Here is an 18,531-nt window from a genome sequence, read left to right as displayed (position 1 = left end):
AAAACTAATCATTTGTATAAGAGCAATAATCCCCTTGCAATTTCCCTCGGGTGGCCCTGGATTTAATAAAGTTTGTCTAATGGATAAAATATGTCTCTTTTTGTTTCCGACACAGTAAACACATTGAAAAGCAGCCTGGAGTAAAACAATACCTCCATCGTACATTGTTTGCGCTGTTACGCTTTGGCCTTTTTCAGGTGCTGCAATGTCACGAAGCCCATTTTCTTCTAATGCCAAACAGAGATTTAAATAACAATGGAGAAATCTGCTTTTCTACAACTGTCAGATCAGATACAAGCTTGTTTGAGCCACCAACGTTTGAAGTTATCCGGGTAGTACTTACTGCGTTTTATTGATACCACCCCTCTGCTTCAGCACACAAAGCCCATGCAGACCCTGTAGTCTGTTGAAGCTGATCAGTCAAGGCTTGATTTCCTTAAAAAATGTTGAACAAAGCACCTTTAGCCCCCCACCATCTCTGCAGTCCGGAGAGTTGTCTGAACTTTAATTATAGCTCTGATGGGGATAGGGCAGGGGACACAGGGGCCCTCGTACTGACCGGCCCCGTGGACGCACCTTCTATGGGAACTTCAGTTAATTGCAATTGCTGAACTCTGACTAAACTGAAGGAGAAGTGGAGGGAGCTGCTGTTCCTAGACTTCAGAAATCCCTTTTGTAAAAGCTAATGTGGCAGAAAAGACCCTTGCAGTGGAGTCTCTCACCACCGATTTAATCCCTGTGTGTCGAGTGAGCTCTTCAATAAAAGGCTCAGTGGCTTGGTGCTTCCGAGGATTTCCTAATTGCCCATTCTGCAGACAGATTAAAACGGCACTGACTAGCACCTACTAACACTTGGAAAGCGAGACGGGAACGGATCAAACCAGAATGAGCCTTCTGCTCTTTGGAGGTCATCAAACGTGTCCACTCTCCCTGGGTCTGTGCCTCTGGGTTTAAGGGCTAAAGGTATAAAGAAAGTTACCAAAATTTTGTATAACCATGACTCGGACCGACTGACCTCCTTCACCTTTCCAGCCCCTGGACTTTCAAATCATTCACCTCACCATGAGTCACCATCCCAATTCTATCTACATCACAGTTTTAGTCTCCCTCCAGGCAGGAAGCCTGGTGCTCTGAAATGTCCCCCTCACCTACAGTACGGTCAAGTCCCGAACGCTCTTTGTCGACCATCAAATGCAGACCCGCAGAGATCACATATTGAAAAGTCCTTTGCGTTAGGCTTGGTTATGAACCATGCTAATGACCCATGAAATTCACTATTTCCTCGACCCTAGTAGCAACATAAGGCTGTGGTTTTCAAAGGCACTAAGTGCTCTGGTGTCTAGTGAGAATTTTTTTTTTGACCACTTTGACCGCTGCCTACAGGTTTCGGCAAAGAGTCCCGTGACCGTTAAGGGAGGCAAAAAGACATTTTCCCGGAGTGCTTGGTAATGGAGTGTATTGAATGATGGTTTCAAGCGAGCAAGCTGTCGTGAATAGATCTGGATAGTGTCCAGGCTGTGCAAATCTTAAACATTTGGTGTGTCCGAGTGGGAGGCTCTTAACAGAAAAAAACTGAGATGTTGAAGACCAACAGGCAAAGATGTGGAACAGATTCATGGATAAGGGATGATGCAGCTAATGATGCAGTAAGAAATGCAGGGGTGGGACACCGTTAACGTTTACTGGAAAGAGACAACTAGGCATGTGCAAACCATATATATATCAAAATCGACCAATCGGTGGGTGGTTCGAAGGATTAGTTGACAAATAGGTTTGATTATACAGTAGAAACTGCATAATAGGACAGGCTTTGGGTTTGTTTGATGCCAATCGGCACATTTCTTGGGAGGGGGGCATTTATGGATGGATGGCCACAACCCTTAAAGAGAATTCAGAGTTTTTGTGACTATTTTACTAAAAGTTTGTGGTGGTGGGGCATGTAAGAAACAACAAGGTCCATAGTGCAAAAACATTGGTCTGATTCATCTGTATTTAGATGCTGTAAATGGGACTCTTTTCCAGAGAGGGTTTTGTAAACTGTCTAACAGCTACAACTGTCAGCACACTCATTAAAATACCACCCCTAATAGAAAAACTACCAAAAGAAATCTAGTTGACCCCACTAATCGACTAACAGTTGTTGGATGACTACTCAAGCATCGTGACCCATCCCTGGAGACACCGGCGCCGTAAAGCATTACTTCCACACATGCCGTGATGAAACCCCACATCTGTGTGACCCAAAAATAAGACATTAGGATCTGACAGCAATATAGACAGATGATGTGTCTCCGTGATGTGTTTGGCTTAGTTCTTTTTCAGCGGAGGGTTAATGGTGATGGAATAAGAGGTTAATGACACTGAATCTCCTGTGATTGTTGCCATTGTCACTGAACTCCAAACATCTGGAAGAAAACGGATGGAAATGGATGGTGCATGTGACCTTGTGCCCGGCCTCTGTGTTGGGGAGAATTCTCCATCATAATTAACTATCTGGGTCAAACTGCAGATGAGAAAAGGTTAAGTTCAGAAGTTTCATCCATTTCCACTGAAAGTTTAATGAAGAACTGAAGAAACCAACAAATCCGATCATTTGTCTGCATCAACGCATCTACTGTTAGGCTTTTGTTGGCGAGGCCCAAAATATGAACGAGCACTTAGGTGATTAATATTCAAAACAGATTTGGAAACAACCTATCAAAAAACTGATGCTTTGATGAATTCCAGATTGCTCAGTTAAGTTTCTTTTAACCGGTCAGAGATTTGATTTAGAGATGCATTTTGTGAGATCTGGATCAGGGATGTTTTAATACGAAAATGTGAATAGTTCCCATGTGACTCAAATTGAAAATCGTTAAGCGGCACTGCGGAAAAACTCTCCAGAAAACGAGAGAGATGAACTTTAAGATAAGAAAAAGCCTTTATTGTATTCTTTATTTCATCTATCTGTCAAGAAGACAGTCTGATTTAATTGAGATACTATACAGTACATCATTACATAACCATAGTATAAAAAATATAATTAACCTATAATTTACCATTTATGTACAAAAAAACTACATTAGGTTTCAAAAATGATTTGTCAGAAGATACTACTTTATATTTTAATAATCATAATGAGTCAATAAAATCTTCAGCCAGTACTTTGATGATTAATATAGATGTAGTTTTGTGCTACACACACCATTAATGTGGTTTTATTTAACACCTTAAAATGGCAATATATAAAAGTACCCAGTAATACATTTTCAATAATCATTTTCTTTATTAGTCCCGTTTTTATTCCTCTCCCATAAGTGAAGAGCTAAGGAAATCTGAAGAAAACTTTAAGCCCGTGTAGGAGTTTGGCTTTTCAAAGCAAAGTCCTTGGATTTAAAACACATCCCTCTTGGGATTTTCAGTTTGGCCTTCAGAAAGACCACAGTTCTGTCAGTTGTCTTCAGCTCTTGTCACACAGCACAGAGAATGATGCATGCGATAATCAAAACCAGAACATTATGTGAACAAAGAACAGGGCTGATGTGTCACGCGCTCAGAAAAATAATTCACGTTTGTTCAAATAGTCCACTTCAAATATGTATACTTCCGAAGACCACAAGCATATTCAATTACAGTCAATTTCAAAGCAAATACGTTTTGGAGTTGTTTAAAATCAACATGAACTCAAAATTAACCCTATTCACATTCCTAATGCACAGTCCTATTGTGTATGAATCATCACTGCAAGATAAACAATTCCTTCATGTATTATTTAATGAAAATGTAATTTCACCAACTCTATTTTACCTCCTTATGATGCGTACACACCAAACGCGAATTAAACGATTTGTGCAAGTACACATACAAAGTCAATGCAAAGACGCGAATAGACGTGAATAGATGCAAATTTATTTAAAACACACATTATTCACCTAAAACACGTCTTTGTGCGAGTTGAAAATATTCAACCCCAGCGGAAAATTCGTATGACGTGAAGTTAAATCCTACGAGTACTCTAGAATAAGGAACGTGACGCTTCGCGTTTGGTGTGACATGAATTGAACTATTGCATGAGTAGATTACATACAAATAGATGCAAATTCGCGGGGCGATGCGGATGATGTAAACTGGATGGAATTTAAAGCAAACCCTTTAAACGCATGTTCTGCGCAAGTTGAACGTATTAACTGAAGCTTAAAATTCGCATGAGGCAAAGATAAAACCTGCGAGTAATCTAGAGTGAGGAATGCGATGGTCACATTTGGTGTTTACCAGTGGCGGCTCGTGACTTCTCATCCGAGGGGCGCAAATTCAAAATAAGTGTTCGGAGTGTCATGTGTGTTGCTCGTGTTTTCAAAATAAGTGTTCTGCGCGTCAAGTTATCCTATGTGCATCACGTATTTTGTCAAAATAAGTGCCTGCTGTACACACATAAAAAACGTTTATGATAAAAGAGACGCTCACGTTCACAAAATACACTCCCTTAACAGTAAACTCTGATTATGCATGCGATTATGCGAGTATCTGGCAAACGCAAGCGTCTTTTTTTTATCATAAACACGTCTGCAGCAGGCACTTATTTTGACAAGACACATGATGCACACAGGATCCCTCGACGCGCATATTTTGAAATTACGAACCACACACATGATGGGCTACATACATGTTGTGACGAACTTCGCATCGAGCGCGGTAGAAAAAGAAGTCACCGGCCGCCACTGGTGTTTACGCAGCATTACTTTTAAACATCATACATCATACTGAATGATTTAATGCGTCACAAAGTTAAATATAGTCAAACATTTTGATCAATACAGAAAACAGAGAGACTGGTACACAGATGTTAGTGTCTATGTGTGCATTGGTGCATGCGGGTGCACAAATGTGTTGAAGATGATCAATGCATGACAATCTAATAAACAATCAGAAAGAAAGTGAAACAAGTCGGTAACATCACCTATGATAGAGTTTTTCAATATATTTGTATCATTGTTTAAACTTGAAGCATCAAATCACATGCCGTACATTGCATTATTAATCAAGTTATATTGTCCATTTTGCATATTTTCCTCAATATAATGCAGTCCTAATACAAAGACAACATTTCATAACTGAATCAGTTCTTTCTAGTTTTATATCCTGGTTCACTTACAAGTAAAACAGGATGCAATGTTGACTTTAAGCGCTAAATATTTGCAGACATGTACGCAATGCCACAAGGGGTGTTCGATGGCTAACACGCCTTTGTTTATGGACTATAATTGGTCTTAACGTTGAGATGGAATAGTGGAGGAAGTCTTTAATCCTGTTAGCGTACCACATAAGTCGAGATATATAATCCTATTTAAAGTCACAACACAGGCCAGGTAATCTTCCTGTGTCCCGATGAGCAAAGGCTCGAAAGATGACACGTCTACGAACACACCTGCGCCAGGATAAGCCACCTCATGGTGAAATAATGCACTTGTATGGTGTAAAAATCTTGTAGCACTTCAGTAGGGGTTTTAGACACTGTCATATAGGTTTCATCCTACGTTTATGTGATTTTAAGCACAAATATAGACTGAACACAATGACCTACTGTTTTTTATGTTTTTACAGCTATTTATGATTTTATACAAAGAAAAAGGTTTCAAAGGATTTCTCAAACAGCATTTTAGGAAAATCCTAATATTTGGCAAGATTCATTCCTTTAAGCTTTATATTACAATTATATTTTATGCATTTGCCAAAGGTACCATTGTATCTCCACAGACAAGCTAGAATTGAAATGCAGAGGTTTTTGTTTTCCCTGTCACAGTAACCTACATTTGGAGGCAGCCGAGGCATTTTTAGGATGATTTAGGCATGTGTGGCACCGCCTGCACACATCATGCCCATCAAGAACAATGCACACTACTCTTTCCATGTTTTTTATTTAAACAGACAGCGAGAGAATAAAAACTCATTCTTACTGTAACAGACACAGGAAAGTCTTCGGTTTGAAAAAAAAAACGTTATTTTATTCGAACAGTTTTACACATAAAATAATTCTGCATAACTTATACGGTTATGTACAGTATGAGGCGGATGTTGATGCATCATGGCAACATAAAAATGGTGCCTGTTACTGCAGGGTGATGGATGTTCTTATGCACACACAACATTTCCCATCTGCTAAATATGGATTTGTTGATGCTGCAAATCCAAATTATATTTTTGTGCATAGTATCACTTTTCAAACTGTGCAACTCAAAAACCACTCGCATTGACTGCATAAATAACAATTACCTAAAAAATACGTGTAGGGCAGACTGGGGTAAGTTGTCACAAGGGTTTAGTATTTATAATGTATTTATATTTATAACGTATCTTAGTATTTATAATGCTTGACTCAGAAGTCTGATTATACAAATGTAGGACATATTATAGGTTCTTTTCATACATGTCAGGGCAGGGGGAGTTATCAGTTAAATATTAATTGGGGCAAATTGTCACATTTTATCCAGCCCATTCCCATGATTTGCATATAAATAGCACACAGTGTGAAACGTCGTGCAATTCATACACCAGATTCCAATTTTGCGTGGATATGATAAGCCAGTCCTTTCTGTTCACTTAATACAGCGCATCTTTTCGTGTTGTTTTATGTATTGGTTTTTCTTTTATTTTTTTGCTTTTTTACCCCAATTCCAAGCAATAATTGTTTAAAAAAAAACTGGAACAAATCAATATAAAAAATGATGCGAAAAGATGCTGTGTGTATTACTCACTTCATGAGAATGGGTAGATTTTTTGTAATTACGTATAATTTCACAAAATTGTTATTGGCCAAAGATATGGTTTGATATTTTTTACATTAACATATAAATTTTTGCCATTTTATGAATGTTTTTGTGCATCATAATTATTTTACCATTGACATTTTTCTAAAAAAAAGGCCTAGGTTTAATGGTGTGTTCCACAGTGAACAAGCCCATATATTTTTGTCAGCATGAAATTGAATACTATTTCTGGAGACAAGATGCATACAATGATTTTCGTGAACAAACCAAACCTAAAGAATATTTACTAAAGTAAAAAAAAGTGTGACAACTAGCCCTGGTCCTTCCTCAAACTTGTAAACTTCTCCCTGGCAAACATGCTCATGCAGAAACAGTAAATTTACGGTTTTGTCATGAATGATGCATTTTCTTTCCGCACACTCCAGCAGATCTCAACAGTCTCCACTGCACAACTCTATCATCACTTCCATCAGTCTACGGTGTGATTGGCTTTGGAGGCCAAAAAGGGCCCAGAGACCAACCTGCACGTCCACTCCCAGTTTCTGATGGAGATTCGGAGAAAACAGCAGTTTGTCACTAAAAGCAACTTCTGATTCTACTTCTTGAACAGAACAGACCGCCATCCCTCCTTAAGGGTTACTGCACTCGTCCAAAAGCACTCTCAGACACTGTGAAAGCATCTAATAAACTTTTTCAGCAGTGTGAATATTGTGTTGTGTTCTGAGCTGTGTTCTTTTGAACCATTTCTGTACTCGAGATAAAAACCAGTATGGCAAATTGTCGTCACAAACTGCATTACCATTACAAAAATATCACAGTTCCCGGCCGAGGAGTTCAAACGTGCCATCACAGATCTTTGTGCAAAACGCATCGCAAGATCTTAAATGTAGGCAAACATTGCATGATTACTGTTGGTAAATTTCTTCTCCAAAACATTTGATCTGTATTCAGCTATGTACAAACCACATCATCATATTTTTATATGAAGAATTCATATGCAAAACCATCTAAGTGTGTCTGGCATGATTTTTTGTTAAAGGCACACTCCACTTTTTTGAAAATATGCGAATTTTCCAGCTCCCATTGAGTTAAACATTTGATTTTTACCGTTTTGGAATCCATTCAGCCGATCTGATCTTTTAGCATAGCTTAGCATAATCCATTGAATCTGATTAGACCATTAGCATCGCGCTCAAAAATAACCAAAGAGTTTCGATATATTTTTTCTATTTAAAACTTGACTCTTCTGTAGTTACACCGTGTACTAAGACAGACAGAAAATTAAAAGTTGTGATTTTCTAGGCAGATATGGCTACGAACTATACTCTCATTCAAGGACTTTGCTGCCGTAACATGGCTGTAGGAGGCGCAATGATATTACGCAGTGCCCGAAAATAGTCCCCTGCTATTGAAAGTTACCAAGGGGACTACTTTCAGGTGCTGCGTAATATTACTACGCCTCCTGCAGCCATGGTTTGGCAGCAAAGTCCTTGAATGAGAGTATAGTTCATATCAGTCTAGAAAATCTCAACTTTTAATTTTCCATCGGTCTTAGTACACGATGTAACTACAGAAGAGTCAAGTTTTAAATATGAAAAATATCATTTTTAGCGCAATGCTAATGGTCTAATCAGATTCAACGGATAATGCTAAGCTATGCTAAAAATGGTACCGCCAGACCCAGAGATCAGCTGAATGGATTTCAAAACGGTAAAACTCAAATGTTTAACTCTAGGGGAGCTGAAAAATTAGAAATATTTTCAAAAAAGTGGAGTGTCCCTTTAATTTGCATTTGTATTTCTGAACGGCCTGAGGGCGGGATTAAGCGGATTTGATGCAAAAGTATTTGATGAATGCATAGTACGTGTCGATAGCATTTGGTTACAATCTCGTTTTTGACAGATGTGGCGTTTAGCAGCTTTTGCATCTGAACTTATTAACAAGTCTTTATCTTTACAAAATAAACAAAAGACATTTGTTAATGTTTAATGTTCATTTAACTTTAAACAAAATGTTGCCAGTAAATAACATAAATTAAAATCTACAGTAAGATACTGGCAAACAGCTGCATAACTACAGCATTTTTTACAATGTAGATACTTTACAAGAATGCACAAACAACTTGACAATAAACAATAAACCGCATTTGTCTAAGTCTAACACATAATATAAGTGTAAACTGTTTGGCAAAAAATGCAGAAGTTTGTTTTTTGTTCGTTTGTTTTCACTTCATTTTTACTTCTCCAACTAAACTGCTTTGTAAGTAAAAAATAATGACTTCCAAACAAACATATTTAACTTGTTATACAAAAAATGTTATTCAAAAAGAGTTAGGCCTAACTGAAATGTTGACTTAAATGAGCGCTGCACGCCTGTGCCAAGCATAGCTGCTTTTGTTTTAAATCCAGTAGACACAGGACTAACTTCATCGAACCGCATGGTTTCCAGCACAGAGCTCAAGTGTGAGGTGATCCAGCTACGCTGTGTTTCAGAACTGTCCCACTAACCCTGCCAGTGGGCATACAGCAGGTATTTAGGGTAAGGGTCGGCCATTTTCTCTCATAGATCGGTCCCAACCCAAAGTCCCTGCTGTGCCAACACCTTCCCACATAACAAGGCTTTTCACTGGTTCTGCAAGAATGACAGGTTTGACGTATCTGCTGGTTCAAGAGCGAAAACTCCCAGATGACTAATGGGTCGATGTTATACTTTTCACATGCTTGCTTTCTTTCCTATTCTTTTCCTTTAGAAATATCCAGTTATTTGAAGGTCAAGCCCGCTGTGATGTGCGAACGGCTCCTCCCTTGCGCTTAAAGATAGGACCATGTGTTCGGTGACTCTACACTCGAGTTGGTATAAAGAGAGACATTCGCAAAGTGAAAACAGGTGAATCAACAGAACGCATCAACACGTGTCTGCTAATTCGGGTACGGAGAGATGAAGTCAGATGCCAGAAAGACTAAATAAAACATTTTTTGGATCGTATGAAAGTCTCCCGAGTCACTTCACGATCAGGAATCAAATTCTCCTAAACTTAAAATGTAATCCCCTTAAAACTTGGCAATGATATCGTGCACATTTTACACAGCTTTTATGAGGCAATGTTTTGACAGAATCCAACAGTTGAGCATTTTATTTAAATAAATGTAATAATATTTTATATCAGGCCTTTTATATTTATCATTTTAGTTTTTCCTCTAAAAACAAAATAAATAATTTTGAATCACTGGACAATTTCATTGGAAATTTTGTAATGCATACAAAATACAAATTATGTGAAATAAATGTAAAAAATTTAAATCGCTCAATAAATCTACATTTTCCCACAAGAATTCGACAAATACTAGCATTATTTCAAATTAAAGACATATGCATCCCCGCTAAATATTTACACACTGGAAATATCAGTATTGTGTTCAGATACTAAAACAATATCTTGTAAGTCCCTTTATATATTTTGTTAAATATACTTTGTGCTTTATAGCAGTGGGACCCCTTAATGGATTTAGATAAGGAAAAGGGACCCCCAGTACATGTATTAAATTACGACTGTATTTATTATTACTTATAATACACACTTTGTTATTATTTTCACGTTACAAAGAGACTAAAGTAATACATTTTGGCAGCATACTACATTACATTTTAATTAAACTGAATAAATTATATTGTGGAAAGTTATGCTTTTAATTTTTTTAAATAAATTTTGTGTGATGCCTACTTTTATTTATACCACCAAGGACCCTCAAGGGTCCCCGGACCCCCTGTTATAGACCCATTACAGCGTCCACAGTATTCCTGTTACCAATTTTTTACTGCTACGTATCCTTTACAGTACAACTGGAAACAGTAAACATCTGATCTGATCACTCAAAAATACAGTTATTAAGAAACGTGATATGAACTCCTTTACTGAACTCCTTTCTTTTCATCTATATGCTCCCCGATGATACTCTGAAAAGTCTCTAAAACAGCACTTAGTGTAATTCCTCCCGAAAAACGCGCTTGCTTTTATCTGCCTATTTTAAGAGCCAACAGTAATTAAAATGTAAAACGAACTGTGTAAAAATCCAGATTGAGCAGTGTCCTTTATAAACAGAAAGCACCGTACTATTATTTATTTACCCATAATTCCATTTCTACTAGTGTATAATGCTTAAAGTGCGTGACTTTAATTATTAGTGCCATAACTGCAAATTAAAGTCAGCCGCTTTAAGCATTATACAATATAAACCCCCACGCAAATGGACCTCATACATACTATTTTACAAATTAGGATCTGGATGTGAAATTAGCCTCCATTTCTAAGAAGAGAGCTGAGTGCATTTCTAAATAAAACTCACTCAAGGAGAGAAATGAGGAGTTTGTAGATGGACATAATGAGCTGACTGGATGTGGGTCAACAAAACCAAACTCCTCTTATGGCCGTTTGGGAATTAAGGGAACGCCATTTGTTTTATGAGCAAATTAAACAATACTTTGTCCAACGTAATGCCTTAAACAATCTATCATGTAAGAAATGTGATGATAAAATTAAAACTGAGCATGCAATTTGTGTAAAAAATAAAAAGCAGGGCGGTACCCTTTCAATAATACACTTTTTAAAGGCGCATATTATTATTATTATCTCAGAGGTACCTAAATAGTACATAATATAGGACCTTATGGTACCGTCCCAGTGACAGCTACCTTATTTTTGACAGTGTGGAAACCATCTTGATTCACTTAAAAACATACATTCTGAAGAAGAAGAGCTTTATGGTACTCTGTGTCTCATAAATACTGTAGACTAAATGTAAAAAGCCTGAGAGAGAGAGAGAGAGAAAGAGAGAGAGAGAGTGAAATGTCCTGAGATAACTTTGCCGAGAACTCGATGGCACCTGCATAAAACCCCCAAAGAAAAAATATAAAAAATAGCTAATCCTTAGTTTTTCTTAATATTTACAGCACTGCACAGCGCTGCCTTTGAGATGCTTTATTTAATTTGGGAAAGATCCACCCGTGAACGAGCACCTACTCCAAACCGAATTTCGAGCTCCCTGGATGCACGTGACTGCCAGTGTGCTACGCGAATGTGGGTCAGGCATTAAAATTTATGAGTAATACAGAAGGCAGGGGGACGCTGTGATTGGGTCTGTTGCTGGGTATAAAAACAGACCAAAATAAACCGCCGCACAGAAAGAGGTGAGGACGTGGGGTGATAAGGTGCCCTGTAAGGTCCTGGGAATGAATTCTGGTTTATGTTCGTCGCACAGAACAAGTGTGAAAAACTAACTGTCATGGAGGCCGCATTGAAAGCACTTCTCCGGCGGGTTTAACTTACGACACTTTGACGTTGTGTACAGATTGACTGACTGAGACATTTAAGCTACTTAAACACTTTAAAAAAAAAAATGAAACTATAACATAAATGAAAGCGAAAGTATGCCCATAAAAGGATAAAATCGGCACGTTTAACAAAAAAAAAAAAAAAAACGCTTACAGTACAACGCTTTTATGCATTTACAAGTTACTGTAAACGGTGCGACCGCATAAACCATTCAAACGCTTTTCCACTTCAAACTCCAGGTGACTTAAAATATTTAGCTTTAAAGGAAAACAAACACGTGCATTTATAAACACAGACCTTTTCGTAAGTCTCATTCGTCCACTAAAACGTTTTGGTTTTGTTTGGATGTCATGTCACATCTGGGTAAATGTTCACGTACAGGCCGTCATTCTGTCGCAGGGTGGGGTGCAGAACGCCGCAGATAATGGCGGAGAGGGTTATGTTACTCCAGCAATAGAAATTTAGAGAAGCACAATCGTTTCCCACCATTCAGCCACCGCAAAGCTAAAACACAGCGGGACATTTGAGTCCAACCTGCAGTAATGTAACTCTGATTAACACTGAAAATGAAACACAGAGACCTGCCTATGAATTAAGCTTTGGGATCAAGCTCACTGTAGGTTATTTTATTTAATGATGCTTTGAACCTAGATAAGTGATTACAAGAGTTCATTCATCATACCGGTTGGTTTTTGCACCATAACGTAATTTTTAATTATGCATTGGAGCATTAAAAGGCCATATTTTATTTCCAAAAAATGTATTTTGAGAAAAAGGATTTAAAAGCATTTTGCCATTGTCATGTCATTGATAATCATTAGCAGATGAATCCGGAGTTCAGCAGTAAACACCATCGAAAAGAATGGAAGCATTATGACTATAACCGCTGACCTACAGACCTCAGTAACTAAATTTCTCTCTACAGTATCGAAACACAAGTGGCCCATAATCTCATAGAAATGAAGCACTAGCAAGACGGCGTGACTTCATGCCCCCATTTTAAAAGATGCACTGTGGGTTTTTTTTTAGCAAGTGACCACCATTCCCACTGTAATCTGATTTGCAAACTAACGAATTCACTGCGTCCTGTGCCCTGTCAGTCTAAGTGCATTCACTTTACTGTCGTAACTGCGCATTAATGGCCGAGAGTCATTCAGGAAAAAACAATGATTATATTTATACCACTTTAATGGATTAGCTCATTCAATTAAACTTCTGGAAGAAACCACGTTCTCATGCTATAGCTGCAATAAGTCACGGGTGGATGGCGATTCGGTGGTTGTGATGGGATAACTCACAAAGTGCTTCTTACCAAACGGCAAGATAGTTCCCACAACTCGGGACAGCAGGTCAAAATACGAACTGAAACAAAAACACTTATTTCATTGTGAAACTTTACAAAGCTTTTTTTAAGACAAAAAAGCAGATAAAGTGGCATCCTTCAGCTGCCTAATATGAATTTTAAGCACACATACAAACAATTTACAAACAAAGAAGCAAAGCTGAGTGAACTCAAAAGTGCTGCTTAAAACAGAAAAATCAATTATGTCAAACAAAGCTAACCGGCTACAGTGTACAAATGAATCTTTTTCCACTATTCAGCGAGGAAATCGCTTGTCATTTAAAAAGTGCAGACAAGAAACAGAGAAAAAATATAAAAAGTAAAAATAAACAAATTTGTGAGTGTACTTTTTCGAGAGGATTTAATTATTGTATACTACAGAAAAAAATATATATATTTATGCATGTTTGTCCTAACATGTCTAGTGAGATCACAACAGTTAGGAAATTAAAATTAAAATAATGTAAATGAACTAATAATATCAAAATATTTTATCGTAAAAATGTATTATTCAATATATTACAGCAACTGTAAAACTGATAAATTGCAATAATATACTGAAACATGCTGCCCGAGGTGATGATCCCAAAATTAATTTATGAATAAAAATAAAACCAAAATAAAAAAAATATTGCTGATATGTTAAAATTGCATGACTGAATTAACCACATACTCCATTTTTTGTCTTCGGCTTGCACTACATTCCAGAGGCAAGTGTGAGGGTTCACAAAATGGCCGACAAACCGTAAACTGGGGCAGAATATGGTGCAATGCCACCTACAGGAGCTGAAGTTTGACACGGCCATACAAGGTCAAGCTTAAAGTCGTTCAATTGAAGAATTACAATCGCAATGGAGGTCAATGTTCCTAGGAGAACAAAACTCCAACCATATCTATGTCATGACCTCATATTGCCCAAGTCCTCTGACACCAGCCATCCCTCGTAACCTTGATGAAGCAATTAAATAGTGCCAAAAACTGAACAACATCTAAAATCAAACCACACAAAGATTAAATATTTTCCTACAAGTCTTCGGGTTTGTACCAGTTGCCAACTTGCTTTAAAAAGGAAATTAAAATTAAATAGCGCATTCAGGATGTTAAGAATCGCTGAATAAACTTTGCATGAAAAAACATTGCATATTTTTGCTGGACTAAAAGCAACTAAATGTGTACTTCAATTATTAATATTTAAAACACAAATATAAGTAACCACTCAAACGTTTAAGTAAAATCGTGGAAAAATATTAAACCAAATAAACATAAAATTGTAATGTTTGGTTAAACATCTATTAAAGAACCAGATGTCATGTGGTTATATTATCTGCTGTTCACAAATGCAAACTAAAGCCACTTATGTAAGTTGATATACATAACAGTGCTAAATGCCTAAACCTTAACATAACCTCTGTATTCACCACTCACACTTTACTTAAAAATGAAATCTTTCCTGCATTAAAAAAATCTGTTAAACTGTCTGTAAGTGCACCCCAAGCATTGTGCACGGACATGGCTTACTATCTAGTAGTGATGCACCCTACTCACGTTCCCCACTAACTGCTCCTTTTAAGGCACCAAGTAGCCCATACAACTTATCCTAAAGTCACAGGGGTTAAATCGACACCTCCAGGCTTAAACTCCAACCGAGCAGAAATATATTTCAGTGTATTTATTTATGCTCTGATTGGGGTCATTTAGCACAAGCCGTTCCCTCTTAAACAGCCGAGGCCTGATTCAAACCACACCAGACAGCCCTGCTCACTTTTATGGTGGGGTGCTGGAAAACCACAGGTCGGGATGAAGCCCGCAAACTCTAACTTTAGTTTCGCCGAGGTTTAAAACTATTAATCAAACCAGATCAAGCGTGCGGAACTAGAATGGGCAACACTTGATCCGTCCGTACTGGGTATCCAACCCGCCAGGCGAACCTGGAAGATCTAATATCTCGTAGATCTAAAGGGTTGAGCGGTAAAATCGATAACATGGACTAAAACACTATCAGCAGTCTAATAATAGAGACGCTGTTTCCCTGAGCTCTTTCAGACACCGACTGAAGTTTAGCTGAACAAACATTTCACTGCCCTGCCATAAAACCGCAAATACAAACACACTTTAAAACTTACTGTGGAAAATGTTACACGCAAAATTAACCCGGGCCAGGCGTAATCAGTGATGTGATTATTCACGAAAGCATGGAATATAAAACAGAACGACCAAACTTTTTTCCTTCAGAGTTGATAGATACGATAATGAGTTGTAATTTATGTTTTCTTTTGAAGGGAAGGCATCTAATTATGTGTGTACCTAATCTAGAATAAATCTAAACACATCAACAAACAAGATTTATCACTGTGACTTAACCACTGTTCTGCATACATTAGCTGTTTACTTGTAATGCAAAGTCAAACCAATCAACATAATTCAAAGACAGTCTTAAAAGACAAAGATAAAACTTAGGGAAGTTTATCGAGAAGTTACAGTCGATCAGTTTCGGCAGAAACTCTAGAGGTGCATTAAATCTGTGTTAGAGACTCTTACACCCGTTCCTCTTTAAAAGACGATTTTAAAGAAACACTTGCAAAATGATCTTCTCTTGTTCCCTGTCAACTTATTGTTCTTTTGTTTTATACAAATGCAGATTTTACTGACAAAACAAAGAAGCCACTTTAAAGCAAAAATTTTGTTTAGACATTCTTGCGGATTTTTAATAATAGTTCCTCAAACTAGGTACAAACGTGACAGAAATTACTGATCCGTTTCACACAAGTGTTTTTACTAAAATGTATGCGGTTTAACCATGTGGTTGGACAAAGCTCTCTCCCATGCCAAAAACTAGAGTAGCAAGACTGCCGATGCTTCTTAGCTGAACTGGCGGTTGGGTGTTTCGAGCGGGGGGCAGTTCGAGTGCCTAATCTTAGACTATTTAAACCATATGTGATATGAAAGCAAAAGTACAAAAGTACTGCCAGGTACTAATCCCACCTCGGGAACATCCGTGAAAGAAGGACGGAAAACAAAGCAACGTTATCGTTAGAAGCTGAAAGGATATCAGATCATGCATTTATTTGCATATTTTGTGTGTGATTATCAACCCAACAGACCAATGGTGCATAATGTAACACAGCATATGGCCCTCAGTAACTCATAACAGACACCATGCTACAGTGTCAAACGGTAAGCATGCAATAAACGGGCCCATAAAGTTAAAATGTGCTCATAGAGAGGCAGATTTTGAAGTACTTTAAAGTGAAAGTTGTTATTTTGTGCTATTGTCAGATTGAGAGATCTGTGGCATTATAACACAAAGGTATAGGTTGATTTTTGTATGTTTTTATGAATGAAATCACACATTAAACTTTCTAAAGGTAGGCCTCAGGTGTCACTCGAGAGTTTCACAAAACTTACATTACAACTGATGCTCTAAAAATATATATATTTAAAAAATGAAATATGTATTTGCTTTATAAATATAAGGATATTTAAATGCAGATATTTTATATATTTGGAGAATTTAGATATATGGTTGGTAACTAAAAATAAATTACAAAAAGTTGTCAATACTTATCTTATATTAGTTTTCAAACTTCTAAAAATTTGCCATAGATGCACTTGCACTAAACATTAATTCTATATGGATAATTTAAATACAAATATGTTATATAGTTAAAGTACTTAAATATAAATATAAAAAGTAAACATTACATTTATAAAAACTTGCACAAAAACTGCACAAAAAAAAAAGTTATTAGGAGAACCATTTATTATCAAAAATAAATCTCTTTAGGTTGTTAATGTAATTCTTACCTGGGATTGGTGCTGTTCCAGTAAACCGCATACCGGTCTGATATGATCTTACTGTCATCCGCACACACGGTGACCCAAAACAGCAGGACGACCATCAACAGTGCCAACTCCATCTGATATGCAATACAGTTCTTGTCCATAATGTAAATGCAAGTGCGACAATACAAGCTCAGTCAATGTATAGATTTGTCAGGAGAAATGTATCTGTATTTATTTAATAATCATGTGTGGATGAGTCTCATTCACAAGCATTACATTCTTACGCAAACACCGCAAAAGTAAAGTCAAAGCTCAGCGCGTGAACTTTTCAGGGATCCGTTCAGCATCTCGACCTCCGTACGTTGATAACGAGTGAAATTGAGAGAAACGCGATGTTTCCATGACGATCAGTCCGAAAGGTGCGTTGCCTTACACGCGCCGCATGTCACTTTTCGCGGTATTACACCGCTTGCTTTTCACATCCATTCTGGCTTTCAAAAACTTTACTACAAGTACTTGGTACAATAGTGGCCAGGTAGTTACCATCCATTCATCGGTATGTCCATGCTTTTAAATCCTGTGGATCAGTTTTGGTACTCCACACGTGCGGGATATCCGTGCGTCTCCACTCCAAAAGCCACCTAAATATGTCTTCCTTATCACCAACCAAAAAAAATGACCTACAATAGTTTGTCGTCAGTCCGGTATATTAACGCCGTGTGAAAGTTATATCGGTGAAGCGCGAACAAACGCGATGTTGAACCCGGAGCCGCGCGGAAGCCCACCGCATCACCCGCAAAGTTGATGCTGTGGTCCTTCAAACGTCAAGGGGAGACTGAACAACAAGCTGCTCCTCATAAACAGTCTCTCTCATAAGTGTGAAATGACATTTTCTCTCTTTCGTTCCCAGAGACGAGCGGTCGTGCCTGTAAAGCGCTCTCTCTCTCTTTCTCTGTCTCTCAGCACATGTCTCTGTGCTGTCTGTCCTCTGCGCGGGGCGGAGCTGAGGGGGACCGCCTGGACCCATACATTGAAACTTTGGATATATTGCCTATTAGGATGGTCATTAAAGGAAATTAAACGTAACTACAGTTCACATTAGATAATGATGATTGCATTTTTTTTCTTTCTTATTTGGGGTGTGACATCGTTAAATGTGTTATTGCTGAGAGATGAGAGTTAATTCAGTAAAAGCAAATTACTCTGTTATTACTAAATTATTTAGTACCGCAGTTATTTTATTATTTATTCAAATGTTGCATCCTAATTAAACATGTATTTTTTCTTAGTTTCCAACAATAACCTATCTAAGTCAGGGGTCCTGTATCTGAGCC

At 37.7% G+C, this 18,531-nt stretch overlaps 1 protein-coding gene across 1 annotated transcript in view; it reads right to left on the bottom strand.

Moving 5' to 3' along the window:
- Positions 1–18,152, bottom strand: part of efna2b (ephrin-A2b) — a 136,699-nt gene extending 118,547 nt beyond the window's left edge. Inside the window, exon 1 of the mRNA XM_065241703.1 lies at positions 17,219–18,152. Within this exon, the coding sequence (XP_065097775.1) occupies positions 17,219–17,358 (140 nt within the window). The 5' untranslated portion in view covers positions 17,359–18,152. The remainder of the gene's footprint in view (positions 1–17,218) is intronic.
- Between the last annotated feature and the right edge of the window lie 379 nt (positions 18,153–18,531).

The sequence above is a fragment of the Paramisgurnus dabryanus genome, chromosome 14 (assembly GCF_030506205.2).
Source record: "Paramisgurnus dabryanus chromosome 14, PD_genome_1.1, whole genome shotgun sequence".
NCBI classification, from domain to species: Eukaryota; Metazoa; Chordata; class Actinopteri; order Cypriniformes; family Cobitidae; genus Paramisgurnus; species Paramisgurnus dabryanus.
The sequence above is the reverse complement of the archived record's forward strand: the minus strand, read 5'-3'. Positions and strand labels throughout refer to the sequence as shown.